General features: G+C 43.3%; 1 protein-coding gene across 1 annotated transcript in view; it reads right to left on the bottom strand.

The window, feature by feature from the left end:
- Positions 1 to 15,679, bottom strand: part of LOC124788845 (octopamine receptor-like) — a 244,242-nt gene extending 228,563 nt beyond the window's left edge. The window contains exon 1 of the mRNA XM_047256129.1: positions 15,624 to 15,679. Within this exon, the coding sequence (XP_047112085.1) occupies positions 15,624 to 15,679 (56 nt within the window). The remainder of the gene's footprint in view (positions 1 to 15,623) is intronic.
- Between the last annotated feature and the right edge of the window lie 2,427 nt (positions 15,680 to 18,106).

Here is an 18,106-nt window from a genome sequence, read left to right as displayed (position 1 = left end):
TGCAACGTGCTGTTCAGAAGAGATCTCCACACGCTCATACTCTTACGGCTTTATGGACAGCCCTGCAGGATTCATGGTGTCAATTCCCTCCAGCACTACTTCAAACATTAGTCGAGTCCATGCCACATTGTGTTGCTGCACTTCTCCGTTCTCGCAGGTACACTACACAATATTAGGCAAGTGTCCCAGTTTGTTTAACTCTTCAGTGTACTTAGGTTATTGCTATTATATCAGTACTAGCAGAACTATAGTTGGATCTGGACATAAAGGTAATCTACACTAGAGATGAGGTAAGAGCTCTGTATATTCGCTTCAAACTCGCCAGCGAGTTCTGCGACGTCGTCTCCGAAACCGCCACCTACGTGTGCTCATGGACTTGCGTCGTTAAGTCTCCGCCGCTGCCCAGTAGCCATCTGTTGTATGGCACAAGTGGACTCGACTCACTCAGAAAAAGAAGCCAGTACACGAGTTCGGAAGTGTAACCACGGGCTCGCGGCATTCCTGCTACGTACTCATATGTTTTGGAAGAGATTTCCACCATTAAACTGTAAATTAATGTTCATCTTTTTCACACAACCATGATTTCACCTTTATAGTTATTTTCAAGTGCAGATTGAAGTGTCACAAAATGTCCAACTTCTCTAAAAGAGAGAAGCAATATTAGGCATGACAATTATTATTACCAATATAATGATTGAACGGGTAGCAGTGATACTGTTCTGTTTATACCGGGTGGTTACGATTAAAGTGCAACTACTCAGAGAAGCCCAGTGTGGGCCGTAAGTATCGTATTGTAGTGAAACTTGGTAGGTGTTCTAATGTGTTAACGCGGAACGCATGAACTCTGAAAAAATGTAGTTACAATTTTGGCGAGGTGCGAATCTGGCACGGTGTATACAAGAAAGACGTATAGAAATGGGTTCATATGTAACGGATTAGGATTGGGATGTGGACAGGAAAGGTGAAATGAGTGAGAAAGGGATAATGTTGATTCTATTATTAACCATCACTTATACATTTTTTTTTCAATATGGGCACGGGAGACGTTGACGATATGCTGCATGGTTAAAACGACGTATTCAACAGTTACTCGCAGCTCTTCTGGTGGAGTCTGAGAAGCGTGTTGCTCTATACTGGTCTTCAGATCAGGTAGAGAAGGAACGTGTCCCTAGTAAAAACGTTGTTTTAGATATTCAAGGAGCCAAAAGTCACATGGATTCAGATCAGGTGATCTTGCAGGCCATGCACCTCGGAAACCTCCGGAGGTAACATAATCGTGGAAGATTGCAGTAAGCACAGCTTTCACTTGGCGAGTGACATGAGGTGTTGAGCCATCTTGCATCAAAACAATAGTTTCCATGCAGTTGCCACCTTCCAACGCAGTAATCACATACAGTACCAGAAAACGTGACATGAGGATAAGGTGAAATTTCTAAATGGTAATTATTTTTTAAAATAAATTAGAGACATGTTTCATAAGCTACACAACCCACTGTTATCCCATAGAACCACTTTGCCATCACCAAATGAATACCGACATAACGTGCTTTCTTGCCGCAGGGGTGTAACAGTGATGTTGTTCTGTGCCCAGTTTTCGGTTGACTCAACACACGTTTTCTCCTGTTGGACAATATTTTTTTGTTTTCCGTCTGAAGCGTAGACTACAGCATGAAACTCATGCCAGATTTTGCTCCTATTTTGATAGAACAAATTTGCAATTGAACACGTTGAATCAATTTATTTTAATCTTACCTATTCCACGTCTTACAAAACATAGCATTATTGCAGGCCATCTGTTCACGATAATCAATCATTTCTCCTTGTCATGGCTACTTTACAACAGCAAAATTTGTACTCATCTTCCATACTAGGAATAAGTCATGATTAGCCTTACACTCCTGCATGCCTTAGTAACAGTGGTGACCTGATCTGAAAAGTAAACAATCCGCAATACTGCACTCGTTTCTGATCTCTATTCTACACATCACAAAAACCACCACATTCTGCAGTGCAATGAGGCACTCAGGTGTTTCACACAACGCAGCAGCAGCAGTTAAAGTCCACAAATGTGCATAGCAATTAGGAAGAATATTATAATATAATTGATACGTAAATATATATATTCTACAGTACATTTTTTAATTTTTATTTTCATCCCAGTCAATCATTAGCAGCCCACACGCTCGTGATTTACAGCAAACCAACATTTGAACTGTTTGTAAGCACACGAAAGTCTTGCTATTGATTGTAGTACAACATGTGTGTTCACTTATACATACGAGTAATGCTAGAAGCACAGTGTCATGCCTGTGGTGACGTAATAACTTTATCTGACATGCAAACACGGTCCCAAGCAGATGGTTTGCATTGCGAACTATGCGAATGCGTAATTTTTGAGTCTGCGACATTGTGGCTACTGCTAAGCACTTGTAAGCCACAAGGCACGACGTACAGTATTCAGTGCGCATCTAACTTCTCAGTAACGGATGCAGCTGCGGCTTCAGAATCTCACTTCAGCACACAAAAGTCACCTGGAATACCTTCCTGTCCTACAAAAATCACTCACACATAGACATGTTTTGCGATTTATTCACGAGAAACTAGCTCCAGAATATCAGTGTTCCGAATTAATGACTGTATTCGAAGATATACAAGTTGACATCAAAAAAGGTTTGCGTCACCTCGGTTCCCAGAAATCCTGAAGATACACGTTCACTGTGGATACTGTATTACTGACACAGTCCCTTTGACTGTTCAGAGATGTCACCAAACTCGCCCAAATATGTAAACAAGCATGAATGACCAGCTGGAACTAGTCTGACAGCTGATCACTTCCAGTCAGTTCACGAGGAAGGCCGCCCAAGGGCTACTACTGCATTGGATGACCACTACCAACAGATTATGGCTAGGAGGAACCCTGACAGCAACGCCACCATGTTGAATAATGCTTTTCGTGCAGCCACAGGACGTTGTATTACGACCCAAACTGTGCCCAATAGGCTGCATGATGCGCAATTTCACTCCCGTCGTACATGGCGTGGTCCATCTTTGCAACCACGACACGATGCAGCGCAGTACAGATAGGCCCAAAACATGCCAATGGACCGCACACGATTGACATCACGTTCTCTTCACAGCTGAGTGTCGCGTATGCCTTCAACCACACAATCATCGGAGACGTGTTTGAAGGCAACCCGGGCAGGCTGAACGCCATAGACACACTGTCCAGCGAGTGCCGCGAGGTGGAGGTTCCCTGCTGTTTTGGGGTGGCATTATGTGGGGCCGACGTACGCCGCTGGTGATCACGGAAAGCGCCATATGGCAGTACAATACGTGAATGTCATCCTCCAACCGATAGTGCAACCATATCGGCAGCATATTGGCGAGGCGTTCGTTTTCATGGAGGCCAATTCGCGTCCTAGTCTTGCACATCTTGTGAATGACTTCCTTCAGGATAACGACATCGCTCGACTAGAGTGGCCAGGATGTTCTCCAGATATGAACCCTATCGAACATGCCTCGGGTACATTGAAAAGGACTGTTTATGGACGACGTGACCCACCAACCACTCTGAGGGATCTACGCCGAATCACCGGTGAGGAGTGGGACAATATGGACCAACAGTGGCTTCATTAACTTGTGGATAGTATGCCACGATGGATACAGCCATGCACTAATGCAAGAGGACGTGCTACTGGATATTAGAAGTACCGGTGTGTACAGCAGTCTGGACCACCAAGTCTGGAGGTCTCACTGTATTGTGGTACAACGTGCAATGTGTGGTTTTCGTGAGCAACAAAGAGGGCGGAAATGATTTTTATGTCGCTCTCTATTCCAATTTTCTGTACAGGTTCCGGAACTCTCGGAACCGAGGGGATGCAAAACTTTTTTGGATGTGTGTAGTATCTAAGATAGTAATAACCTCACTCATGTTCATGGTGATGATGAACTAGCCATAAATGTCAGCGTATTCGTTTTTTTAAATGTCGTGAATAGTATATGTACTACAATCGATAAGTAGTTCTCCCTCTTGTGAAAGAACCCTGAAAGGGTAATGACGTATATCAACACTCCCTGCCAGGAATTAATGTAAGTCTTATCGCTGATGATGATGAATATGAATGAAGACTAAAAAGCAAATATTCTTGAAGGTGAGGTGAAGTTATTGCAGCAGAAGCCTTCTGACTTGGAAATAATGATGTTCAATCATGTAATCATGTAAGTGTCTTTATGATGCCAAATAGGGAGTTCTACCGAGTGGTAGTATTGGAAAGCGTTCAAATTAGTGACATGCAAGTAACACTGTTCGTGAATGAATGGTGTTGACTATGTGAGGTATCAATGCAAATTTAAGCCTTTTTACTGGGAAACTTTCTCTCTTCGTCTGTAATAGCGAGTAATCATGCAATTTTCGCAGGGAAATTCCCTGCAACAGTTAAAATATTTAACAACAGGTAGTGGATAGATCTAAAGGAGCAAATTATGAGAGTGTAATGTATACCAGCTACGTAATACAGTATGATACAGAGCGTCAATTAAGGTGGAAGCCATCAAGCCACCTTATGTTGTGTGCAGGATGATACTTTTCGTACCACTAACTGAGCCCTCCAACCCTATTCCACTCGCGAATAGCGCGTGCGAAGAATGATTGTCGGTAAAACTCTGTATTGGCTCCAATTTCTAGAATTTTCTCCTAGTTGTCATTACGCGAGATGTATGTGGGAGAAGTAATGTTCTATCCGAATCTTCCCGGAAAGTGCTCTCTCGAAATTTCTGTAGTAAATCTCTCCGTGATGCACGACGCCACTCCTGTAACGTCTGCCAAAGGAGTTCGTTGAGCATCTTTGTAACGCTCTCGCACCGGCCTACACCAGTCATCAGATCTCTGGAGGTCGCTCTGCAGATCGTTACAGATAATAACGTTGTTATTTTTTGTAGACAACCCCATCATCTGCGAACAGCCTTGAAGAGCATTCGATACTTTCTAGTAGATCATTTATACACGTTGTAAACACTAGCGGCCCTATCAGCTTCCTTGGGGTATCCCGGAAATTACTTTTGCATCTGTCAATTTTGTTCCGTTAAGAGCGACGTGTTGAGTTCTGTCTGCAAGGAAGTCTTGAATCCAGTCGTAAATCTGCTCCGATGCTGGATAAGTTCGCATTTTCTTCACTAAACGACAGTGCGGGACGGTGTCAGATACCTTTCTGAAATCAAGGAACACGACCTAAACCTGAGTTCCTTGTCTACGGCATCGTGGATTTCATGGAGGAACAGAGCGAACCGAATTTCACAGGATCTCTGTTCGTGGAATTCATGTTGATATTTATGAAGCAGATTTTCATTTTCCAAAAACGTCATAAGTCTTGAGATTAAGACATGTTCCATATTTCTGCAAGAGGTAGGTCTATTACTGTGAGCATCTGTCCTACGGCCCTTCTGAAAAATAGGAGTGACCTGCGCTTTCTTCCAGTCGCCAGGTACCCTTCGTTGCTCAAGCTATCTACAATAAATTACTGCTAGATGCGCAGCAAGTACTTCCGCATCATCTTTGTACAATCTTATAGGTATCTCATCCGCGCTGACGCCTTTCCACAACTTACCGATTGTTTTTGTTTTTCTGTTCCGCGATCAGTTACTTCAATACCTGCCATTTTGACGTCCGTACGGCGATTGAAAGGAGGGACCGTGTTACGACCTTCGGCGGTGAAACGATTTCGTGAGGCCCAAGTTATCTTCTGTTTCGGTGCCAGTGAGGTCACTGTGTGCATGAATAGATGATTTCGATCAACTTTCTTATTTTACATACTACCAAAATCTCTTAGGATTTTTATTCAGGGCGGTTCACAAAGGTTTATTTTCAAAGTCTTTGAACTATTCTCTTATTACTGTCCTTCCGCTCACTTTCGCTTCTTTCAAGTTTAGTTTGTCACCTAGGTTTTTGCTTCTCTTGAATCTGAGATGAAGTTCTCTTTGTTTACGTAGTAGTTTTCTAACACGGCACTTAAACCCTGGCGAGTCTTTCCTATTCTTTAAGACCTTACTCAGAAGATACTTGTCGAAAGCATATTGTACCAAGTCTGTGAATTTTTTTCCGTTTGTTCTCCACATCTTTGTCCTCATCACCGAATATTTTATGCTCACTGCTCGATACTCTGAAGTTCGCATCTTCTAAACAAAAATATCTTCCCATCTTTCTTAACATTCTTCGTAATCACCATTGTCATAGATGCTACCACAGCCTTATGATAACAAATACTTTCATCGACGTCTACTAATTCGATAAGTTCAGGTCGGTTTTTGCCAAGAGGTCAAAGACGTCATCCCCACGAGTTGGTTCTCAAACCATCTGCTCAAAGTATTTCTGGAAAAACGTCCAAGATATCCAGACATCACACTAATCTCTATCTCTGGCACCAGTTTTGATAGCATAACACTCCCAGTCTATAACTGGCAAGTTGAAGTAACCCCTATTACAATGGGATGATCAGGAAAATCATTCTGGAAGCGCTCTGCCAGTATAGCTTCTGATCCAGGCGGTCTATAGAAGCATGCGATTTCAATGTTGACCAGTCTTTGAAACTTTACTTCATACAGATTAATTAACAATCGGAAGCAGTGATAACTTCGGTAGATTTAATCGAATTCTTTACTACAATAAATGTGCCGCCGCCAATGGCGATTACCCTATTCTTACGATAAGTATTCCAATCTGAACTACCTATTTCGTTGCCATTAATGTCCCATTTCAACCAATTCTCTGTTCCAAGAACTGTCTGTGCATTGTAACCTTCAGTAAGCGATACTAATTCTGGATTCTTTCCTTGGATGAGGTATGCAGGAGAGCCTCTGTGATGTTTGGAAGGTAGAAGCCGACGTACTGACAGAATTAAAAGCTGTGAGGCAGGGTCGTGAGCCGTGCTAGGGTAGGTCATGTGTTTAACTGAGAATGTTATACAAGTTGGTAATAAGGAGTCCTAGAGACCACCTGGTTTGTTTGAGATAATATTTTTAAAAATTTGAGTGTCAAAAAGTAAATTTCTGCTGTTGTTTTAGCACTAGGGCGGCAGCAGCTGGATGGTGAAAGTCAACAGCAGCAGCAAGTCGAAAAGATTATGCTAACATCATGTAAGTACATTTCCAAATTCTGTATGATAGTACACATGTTCATAAAACAGCTCTTGATGTATTCAAATCGTAACAAGTGTTTATAAAATTTTTGATCTTGCTGTTGCAACATTAGACCGGCAGCTGATTGTCTTCTAGCAGCTGCTGGAGCCTGAAATAGAACAGCAGAAACGTAAGTATGTTTGCAATATATTGCTGTTATGCTATTCATTTCGTCGTTTGTAGTTGTTGAGGCACATATTCTTCATTGTTGTAGATGTTGCTATGTAGCAAGAAAAAGATGAGAATCTAGCAGGGGTAAGCATCTAGTATGAATTTCTTTTTATTTTATTTCTTTTTTAATCACACATCACCCCGTTTCCCAGAAATCCTGAAGATACACGTTGACTGTGGATATTGTTTCACAGACACAGTCCCTTTGACTGTTCAGAGATGTCACTAAACCCGCCCAAAGATGTAAAAAACCATGCATGAGCAGCGCCTGTTAGATGAAGAGGGTCCGACAGCCGATCAGTTCCTTCCATTCCACCAGGATGGAGGTACACGGCTGCTGTTGTCCGTAGTTCAACCATGCCTCGACGGTCAATACCACGGTTTGATCCCGCCCGCACTGTTACTTTGTGCCAGGAAGCGCTCTCAACATGGGAAGTGTCCAGGCGTCTCAGAGTGAACCAAAGCGATGTTATTCGGACATGGAGGAGATACAAAGAGACAGGAACTGTCGATGACATGTCTCTCTTTAGGCCGCCCGAGGGCGGTCAAAGGGACATTGGGTGACCGCTATCTACGGATTGTGGCTAGCAACACCACCATGTTGAGTAATGCTTTTCGCGTAACCACAGGACGTTGTATTACGACTCAAACTGTGCCAAATAGGCTGCATGATGCGCAACTTCACTCCCGACGTCCATGGCGAGGTCAATCACTGCAACCACGTCACCATGTATCGCGTTACAGATGGGCCCAACAACATGCCGAATGGACCGCTCAGGATTGGCATCACGTTCTCTTCAAAGATGAGTGTCGCATATGCCTTCAACCAGACAATAGTCGGAGATTTGTTTTCATACAAGCCGGTCAGGATGAAGGCCTTGGACATCCTGTCCAACGAGTGCTGCACAGTGGAGGTTCCCTGCTGTTTTGGGGTGGCATTATGTGGGGCTGTCGTACGCCGCTGGTGGTCATGGAAGGCGCCGTAACAGCTGTACGATACGTGGACGACAATTCGCGCCGCCACCTTATACATCTTCTGAATGACTTCATACAGGATGACGACATCGCTCGACTAAAGTGGCCAGCAAGTTCTCCAGACATGAACCCTATCGAACATGCCTGGGATATATTGGAAAGGGCTGTTTATGGATGACGTGTCCCACCAACCACTCTGAGGGATCTACGCCGAATTGCCGTTGAGGAGTGGGACAATATGGACCTACAGTTCCTTGATGAACTTGTGGATTGTATGCCACGACCAATACAATCATGCATCAATGCAAGACGTGCTGCTGGGTATTAGAGGTACCGGTGTGTACAGCATTCTGGATCACCACCTCTGAAGATCTCGCTGTATGTTGGTACGACATGCAATGTGTGGTTTTTATGGGCTATAAAAAGAGCAGAAATGAAGTTTATTTTCATCTCTATTCCAATTTTCTATACAGTTTCCAGAACTCTTGGAATCGAGGCGATGTAAACCTTTTTTTGATATGTGTACTTATGTATAATCGGTATCTCGCCTTAGAAAAATTCATTACAGATTTATGTTGTTGTTGTTTCTTATAATCACTATCGTGCTGTAGATTTCCATGAGATGGATCAATGAGTCATCAACAATAATTCCAACGAGACTGAAATGCAGGAGTGGGCACATGAGATGATGGTTGCAGAAAGGAAGTGCCAGCTAGGCCGTTTGGATGAGGAGGAGGAGGATATAATTGGTTGGATGGGGCAGAAAGCTCGAGTAATCTGCTCATGCCAGGGACCCAGAGTGTAAAAGGTGATTATAATGCAACCGCCGTCGTTACGACACATAATTATTATTCTGGGATGTTGATGTACGTAATTGTTTTTATTTCTTTACAACATGAGTTAAAAAAGTCTTGATCTTTGTACCTATATTTTTTTCTTTTATTGATATGCTACAGAGGTGTCACCAATACCACCACAACAACAGATCGCTGTGACTCACGCATCTATAGTGGTGGCTGTGGGGGCAGGCATTAAACTGGCACCCAAGCGATGTGGACCACTATACAAAGCGCCGCTCGTGGCTATGCGAGAGGTGGCAGAAGCAACTGTGGCCAATACACGTCCAGCGCCCACACCATCACATACCCTCTGGCATCCGTGGGTGGATCACTCAGAGAACGATCTCGCAACCCCCAGGCTGGCAGTGGTGTAGCTGCATGAACGAACCCCCTCTCCATAGCCTGGGTGGTCCAACAGGAGCTCACTATTGCCACCTCCTCCTACTCCGGCTCGATGCGTATCCCTTACTCGAGAAGGCGCATACTCCACAACGTTACCATCCACTCTGTGGATACAGTCGTCTCCTAGTTGTGGTGTTAATAATAATGAACCTGTGGCTGGTGGTAGTGCTCTATCGCATCTTGATAGTGAAAGACTTCAGCTTAGCGGTGCCATCACTCCTTTAGAATACTTGGATGTTGCTAGGGCTTTTGAGGGGCGTATCTCATTCACCATAATTTAAAATCGAGCCATGGGGTATCATGACCCAGTTTCCTAGAAGCATTCCTCCCAGTGTAGGAGGCAGAGCTCTTCAAAGACCTAGATGATCCCAGATGTAATGCCATTAACTGTAACACAGTACTCTGTTGCTAGTTGAATAACCCTCCCAAACAAAAGGGTGCTACCGAGGAGAAAATCCTACACTACACTGGGGTGATTGTGGCGTTATATCACAGAGTACATCAATCACTTAGTGGTATAGTGAATCCAGCTTAGGTGAGATACTGACCCAGTGTTCCAAGATGGAAGTAAGATGATTAGCTAAAGCACTCAGTCAAATACCACACCTCGACATCCATATTCACGTCTATGATCCGTTAAATGAAGGGTCCAGTTATATCAAACCCTGAGAATATTAAGGACATGCAGGCTTGTATTAACGTTCAAAATGAAAAGGATAACCCTTGTTTTGCTTGGTCAATCCTGGCCTGTGAGAGAATTTACCATTACAGTTACCATATCAAGTGGACAACAATATACACTGTAGAAAAGAATAATATCGACGTAGATCATAATTTTGATGGTATCGAGTTTCCCGTAAAGATTCAGGAGATAAAAAATTTGAGACAAAAAATCCGGGAATATCGATTCACTTTTATGGCTTGAAGAAGTCGAAAAGCAAGCTAGATGAGTAGGACAAGCGTACTATAGATGGACCACTCCATTTTTCGAAATATGCAGGTGAGCGTGATCGTTAAGTAATTATGCTGTTCTGACTGTGATAATCAGCATAGCACATGGATCAAAGAAATGTACCACCTCCTTTACAGACAACTGTCGAAATATGAATATTAAAAAAACATTTGCTTAAGGTGTATAAATACCTACAGGAGAAATGTATTCAAAAAGGGATCTCGAGGACTGTGACTTCAAGGAAAGGGTATGCGTTGTTTTGCTTACAGAAGAAGTTCATGAAATTCAAGAATGCACACCACCAGGAACGATGTCCATTTTTTGTATGCACTGACTTCGATTATCTCCTTGCCCCTAACAAGCAGTGCGAAGGGAGTCCTCACATACCACCTTCACACGAAACCGCGTACCGTAGGCGGCAGCTTACCAACTTGCATGGACATATGATTCAAGTCTTAACTAATTTGAATCTTATGTTGGCGACAATCCTGAGGTTTGATTGCTTACTGAGCTTGAAAAACTCTTGGAATGTCGATAGGCTTTACAGCATTAACGTCCTCATGACCAAATCGGAGTGGGATAAAAAATTATGAAATGAAACAGTTAATTGTGATATTTGAGGGCTGTCGTTAGACAGAAAATCTGAACTCCCCGTACGTACCTCTGTCATGTCACAGGAAAGCACCGCAGTGCAGCACACAATGCATGCAATTTGAAGTATCAGTTTCCAAGGCACATACCTGTTTCCTTCCATAAGTCTAGTTGAGGGATTAACTGATTTCCGCTGGGAGAAAAATCAGGTCAGTGCCCTACCAGAAAGAATTTGGAAATATATTTCATTCTCTAAACGAATGACGCCAAAAATTACGCTCCGCTACCTTGACACGCTACATTTCATCCAGGCACCACTCCAGAAACTCGTTGAAACTCCACCTTCAGAGAATATGCATATCACGTGATCTGCATACCCTGATGAGGAAAAATTTCAGCTTGTGAGCAGGAAAGGAGTTTTCCCTTATGAGTATCTGGATAGTAAAGAGAAATATGACGAAACCAGACTACCCAACATATCTGCATTTACCTATACTCTCGAAGACGATACCATAACTAGTGCAGGGTATGAACATGTCGTGAATGTCTGGCGGGAATTTAACATTCCCAATCTGGATGAATACACAAGAGTACCCATGGGCACTAACGTGTACTTGCTGCAGGAAGTTTTTGAAAAGAATGAGATTCTCACTCTGCAGCGGAGTGTGCGCTGATGTGAAACATCCTGACAGATTAAAACTGTGTGCCGGACGGAGACTCGAACACGGGACCTTTGCCTTTCGCGGGCAAGTGCTCTACCACCTGAGCTACCTAAGCACGACTGTTTCATTATTGCTAGTTCTGCATGGTTCGCAGGAGAGCTCTGTAAAGTTTGGAAGGTAGGAGACGAGGTACTGGCAGAAATAAAGCTGTGAGGACGGGGCGTGAGTCATGCTTGGGTAACTCAGATGGCAGAGCACTTGCCCGCAAAAGGTCCCGAGTTCGAGTCTCGGTCAGGCACACAGTTTTAATGTGCCAGGGAGTTTTAATCCTTATGGTATTGTTTGTCATAACAAGAAGGTTATCAGCTTAATGAAAGATGAGGCTGTTGGATTGCCGATGGTGGAGTTCGGGTCTAAGGTCCAAAATGTATGGATACCGTAAGACCGATGGACCACCCTGAGACGGTCTAATGGTTTGCAACATACAGCATCACATGACTTCAATGGCGAAGACTACTTGCACTGCCCGTTCAGTGGTGTTTGCAGTGCTCTGCCACACCCTCTGTATATGGTACAGGGAACTGTTATTTTATCGAGAGGCGATGAGGTGTACACAGTGCTGTAATCAAAAGTCGGATTGTTCTCTCATGACGATAAAAGAGCCATTTATAATGATGGAATTGACATCCTCCTGTAGACAAAAACATTAACATAAAGCACAAGAGAGGGCGTGGGACTCCAACAGTGAGAACGAGAGAGAGTGAATGTCTGGCTGAGTGAGAGCTTGTGGCGAACATTATGGCTCTTATATCACAGTGTAAATATTGGATGTGAGTGATGTATGGTGTGCCAGCATGTGTGATAGTTTATGTCTCTTTGTGTAAGCTTGTGAGTGTGTTTGAGTGTGGATGCCTGGGTAAATGTGTATGCCTGTGTGTAAATACATTCTGTTTATTTTTATTCTTAATAAGTATCACGCTATTTATGCAAGAATATATACGCATCATGTAATGGTTCAAATGGCTCTGATCACTATGGGACTCAACTTCTGAGGTCATTAGTCCCCTAGAACTTAAATCTAGTTAAACCTAACTAACCTAAGGACAGCACACACATCCATGCCCGAGGCAGGATTCGTACCTGCGACCGTAGCGGTCTCGCGGTTCCAGACTGCAGCGCCTAGAACCGCACGGTCACTTCGGCCGGCGCATCATGTGATCAAAATAAATTAAAAATAATTTAAAAATTAAAAATTTGCAATATATTTACGTAAATAATAAGTTTAAAATTGGAGTAAAATCGTCAAAAAAGTTAAAAAAATTTAAATGAAGAAGACAATTTACTGTACTTTCTCTCTTTTGCAGTTCATGTGCATGTATGATTGTGAGTCCATATGTAAAAAAGAACAGTTTTTAAGTTTCACCTGCCACTAGTTGTCCAGGTTGTACCAGTTTTTGGTGCGAGTTCCACCCAGTTCAATTTAATGTTGCTGTTTTGGATGGAAATTTAGGGCCAAACATTTCATTGTATCATCAAATTATTTCAGCAGCTTGAGGTGGCAAACATTTAAAGCCACTCTGTTCAACATATAAATTATGTCTTCTGTTTGGTTGGAATTTCAGTAATAATATTAATAGCGTTAGTGTAAGAGGAACTGTACCTCTGTAATAGCTGCAATCAGTACTGCTATGTAAACAAAAAAAAAAAAAAATTCAACCAGTACTATAATTTATAAAATTATTAACTGTGAATAAGAAGAATTCAGACAATACCAATAACTGTACAGACCAGTCAAATGTAATATTTCACAATGCATTACCAGATCTTTAGGCGAAAGATTTACAGTTCTTGTGGCTCTTAGGAAAATAAGATTCAGTAGACCAGATGTTCTTTGAAATTCCCTATTCCCATCTGCATCGTTTTTACATTTAAAGTTATAGTCTGCATGCCTAACATTTATACTTTTTCACCACTGACAAGTAAATGTTTTGTCTCTAGTAGCATCGTTGTGATGGTTCATGAAGCAGGCAATAGTATCATCATCGTCATGGACTTTCGCTGAGAGTTCGTCGAGAGATTCAGTCGCTGGTTCAAGGGTTTTTCGCAGTGTCTGCTACCTTTTTAATTGCCCTGACCTCAGCAACCATAACTTCTCTTGAATGAACTTTCATGCATCGATGGCTTTATGTTTAGCCAACATATCGCTGTATATCAATCGGAATTCTGTGCAGCATGAGGTTTTATACAGGGAGAGTCACCTAACATTACCGCTGGATATATTTCGTAAACCACATCAAAAACAGACGAATCGATTCCACAGACCGAACGTGAGGAGAGGGGCTAGTGTAATTGGTTAATACAAACCATAAAAAAATGCACGGAAGTATGTTTTTTAACACAAACCTACGTTTTTTTAAATGGAATCCCGTTTGTTTTGTTAGCACATCTGAACATATAAACAAATACGTTATCAGTGCCGTTTGTTGCATTGTAAAATGTTAATTACATCCGGAGATATTGTAACCTAAAGAGTACCACTCCTCCGCTGTTCGATCGTGTGTATCGGAGAGCACTGAATTACGTAAGGATCCAAATGGAACGGTGATGGACCTTAGTTACAGAAGAGACTGGAACAGCACATTACGTCCACATGCTAACACCTTTTTATTGGTCTTTTTCACTGACGCACATGTACATTACCATGAGGGGTGAGGTACACGTACACACGTGGTTTCCGTTTTCAATTACGGAGTGGAATAGAGTGTGTCCCGACATGTCAGGTCAATAGATGTTCAATGTGGTGGCCATCATTTGCTGCACACAATTGCAATCACTGGCGTAATGAATGTCGTACACGCCGCAGTACATCTGATGTAATGTCACCGTAGGCTGCCAGAATACGTTGTTTCATATCCTCTGGGGTTGTAGGCACATCACGGTACACGTTCTCCTTTAACGTACCCCACTGAGGTGTAAGATCAGGAGAACGGGCTGGTCAATTTATGCGTCCTCCACGTCCTATGAAACGCCCGTCGAACATCCTGTCAAGGGTCAGCCTAGTGTTGATTGCGGAATGTGCAGGTGCACCATCATGCTTACACCACATACGTCGACGCGTTTCCAGTGGGACATTTTCGAGCAACGTTTGCAGATCATTCTGTAGAAACGCGATGTATGTTACAGCTCTTTGGGCCCCTGCAATGAAGTGAGGGCCAATGAGGTGGTCGCCAATGATTCCGCACCATACATTTACAGTCCACGGTCGCTGTCGCTCTAGATGAGTATCATCTCCGCCTTTTCAGAGTTCGAATACACCATGGTCACAGTTCCTACAACAGTACACTATCACAGACGTCTGGTAACACGGTGTGGTCTGCGTGCGGAGACGAATGCAGAATAACAATAGCAGCAAGCGCTACATGCGGACACTGCGACAGCTAGACCAAACCACAACAGTGCACTACAGCCACACTCGTAAAAACGGTCGTCATCGTAAACATGTCCCTGCAGATGCTGCTCGCCGACCGTGGCCCGTGTTTGTTACAACACGCAACTGAACGTCGGAGGTTTCAAGCGTCAACTTTAGGTTACAATACCTCCGGATGTAATTAATATTTTACAATGCAAAAAACGGCACTGATTACGTATTTGTTTATATGTTCAGATGTGCTAACAAAACTAACGTGGTTCCATTTAAAAAAACGTAGATTTGTGTTAAAAAACATACTTCCGTGCATTTTTGTATGATTTGTATTAAACAATTACACTAGCTCCTCTACTCACGTTCGGTCTGTGGAATCGGTTCGTCAGTATTTGATGTGGTTTACGAAATATATATAGCGGTAGTGTTATGTGACTCACCCTGTATATCCAATCGTCTTCTTCTCATGCTGCTCCTTTTTCTTGATAACAGCCATTTTCCCTTCAGTTAAGGCGCCTATTTTCTTTCCAATTGCCGGCCGGTGTGGCCGAGCGGTTCTAGGCGCTTCAGTCTGGAACCGCGCGACCGCTACGGTCGCAGGTTCGAATCCTGCCTCGGGCATGGATGTGTGTGATGTCCTTAGGTTAGTTAGGTTTAAGTAGTTCTAAGTTATAGGGGACTGATGACCTCAGATGTTAAGTCCCATAGTGCTCAGAGCCATATGAACCATTTTTTTCTTTCCAATTGCATTAACACATTCATACAATATCCCATAGTCAAAAGCAGCTATTTCACCTTCAGTTAAGTCATTTACTTTCTTTTTCCTAACAGACTGACCCTGTGGAATGCATGCAATTTATTCATAGTGATGTGTATACTGGTGTACTCATCTCTTTCCACGGCTCCATACACACAACAAAAAAGTTTTGCATCACCTCAGTTCAGGGAGTTTTGGCACCTCTACAGAAAACTGGAATAGAGATAAACATAAATATCATTTCCGTCCTCTTTACTGCTCATGAAAATCACACAATGCATGTTGTACCACCATACCCCGGGACCTTCAGAGGTGGTGGTCCAGACTGCTGTACACACTGGTGCTTCTAATACCTAGTAGCATGTCCTCTTGCTTTAGTGCATGGCTGTATTCGTTGTGGAATACCATCCACAAGTTCATCAAGGCGCTGTTGAACCAGATTGTCCCACTCCTCAACAGCGATTCGGCGTGGATCCCTCAGACTGGTTGGTGGGTCACGTCGTCCATAAACAGCCCTTTTCAATATATCCCAGGCATGTTCGATAGGGTTCATGTCTGGAGAACTTGCTGGCCACTCTAGTCGAGCGATGTTGTTATCCTGAACGAAGTCATTCAGTAGATGTGCAAGGTGGCGGCGCGAATGGTCGTCCACGAAGACGAATGTCTCTCCAATATGCTGTCAATATGGTTGCACTACTAGTCGGAGGATGGTGTTCACGTATCGTGCAGCTATTACGGCGCCTTCCATGAGCACCAGCAGCATACGTCGGCCCAACATAATGTCACCCCAAAACATGAGGAAACCTCCACTTTGCAGCACTTTCTGTGTGTCTATGGCATTCAGCCTGACCGGGTTGCCTCCTAACTTCTCTCCGACGATTGTCTGTTTGAAGGCATATGCGACACTCTTCGGTGAATAGAACGTGATGCCAATCCTGTGCTGTCCATTTGGCATGTTGTGGGACCCATCTATTGTACACTGCATGGTGTCGTGGTTTCAAAGATGAATCTTCTCATGGACGCCGGGAGTGAAGTTGCGCATCATGCAGCCAAGTGCGCACATTTTAAGTAGTAACATGACGTCAGGTGGCGTTGCTGTCAGAGTTGCTCCGAGTCATAATCCGTAAGTAATGGTTATCCTCTGGAGTAGCAGCCCTTGTGCGGCCTGTGAGAGGCATGTCATAGACAGATCTTGTCTCTCTGTATCTCCTCTATGTCTGAAAAACATCGCCTTGGTTCACTTCGGGACGCCTGCACACTTCCCTTGTTGAGAGTCCTTCTAGACACAAAGTAACTATGTGGACGCGATCGAAATGCGGTAGTCACCGTCTAGGCATGGTTGAACTACGGACAGCACGAGTTGTGTACCTACTTTATGGTGGAATGACTGGAAATGATCGGCTGTCGGACTTCTTACGTCTAACAGGCGCTTCTCATTCACGGTTGTTAACATCTTTGGGCGGGTTTAGTGACCTCTCTGAACAGTCAAAGGGCTGTGTCTGTGATACAATATCCACAGTCAACGCCTGTCTTCAGGAGTTCTTGAACCGGGGTGGTGCTAAACTTTTTTTTGAATTGTGTATACAGGAAGTCCTAGAAGTTCTGCCTATACCTGCCATCATTCCGTTTTCTTGTTTATCAATAAAGGGAAACCCATAGTGTGAGTGATTGCAGCAATCTAAGAAATACATCAACAGTAATATGGCGACAAAAACAGAAATATTGTCGAATCTGATCTTGGTTTTACACAGTGACGTCATCAAACATGAATGTGCCGTGCGTGGCTCGTGTTCCTGCCATCATGTATTTTACACCTTGTTTTTAACATACTTCCATCTCACTACGTTAATTTAAATTCCTACTGTCACTGAGCTGCTGTTTTGCCTGACCGTGAGCGGCGTTAGCAGCGCGTATCGATATATCCCCTCTCGTAGTATCTTTGCTCGACTGCTATTACTTCCCTTTGGTTGTCTGTCGTAGGCTAGTTCGCGTAGGGATACGCCCGCTAAACTGGCTGGGCAGAACAGGTAATAGGATTGTGGAATAGGCCAATGGGTTGAAGTCAGTTTCTACTTCTAATTGTCATTTATTGTAATTTAGCAACTCTTCACGGCTGAAGGCCTCCAACAAGAAATCTTTATAAGATAAATATCCAATTAATATAGC

The sequence above is a fragment of the Schistocerca piceifrons genome, chromosome 3, assembly GCF_021461385.2.
Source record: "Schistocerca piceifrons isolate TAMUIC-IGC-003096 chromosome 3, iqSchPice1.1, whole genome shotgun sequence".
Lineage (NCBI taxonomy): Eukaryota > Metazoa > Arthropoda > Insecta > Orthoptera > Acrididae > Schistocerca > Schistocerca piceifrons.
This window is presented reverse-complemented; position numbering and strand designations above follow the sequence as displayed.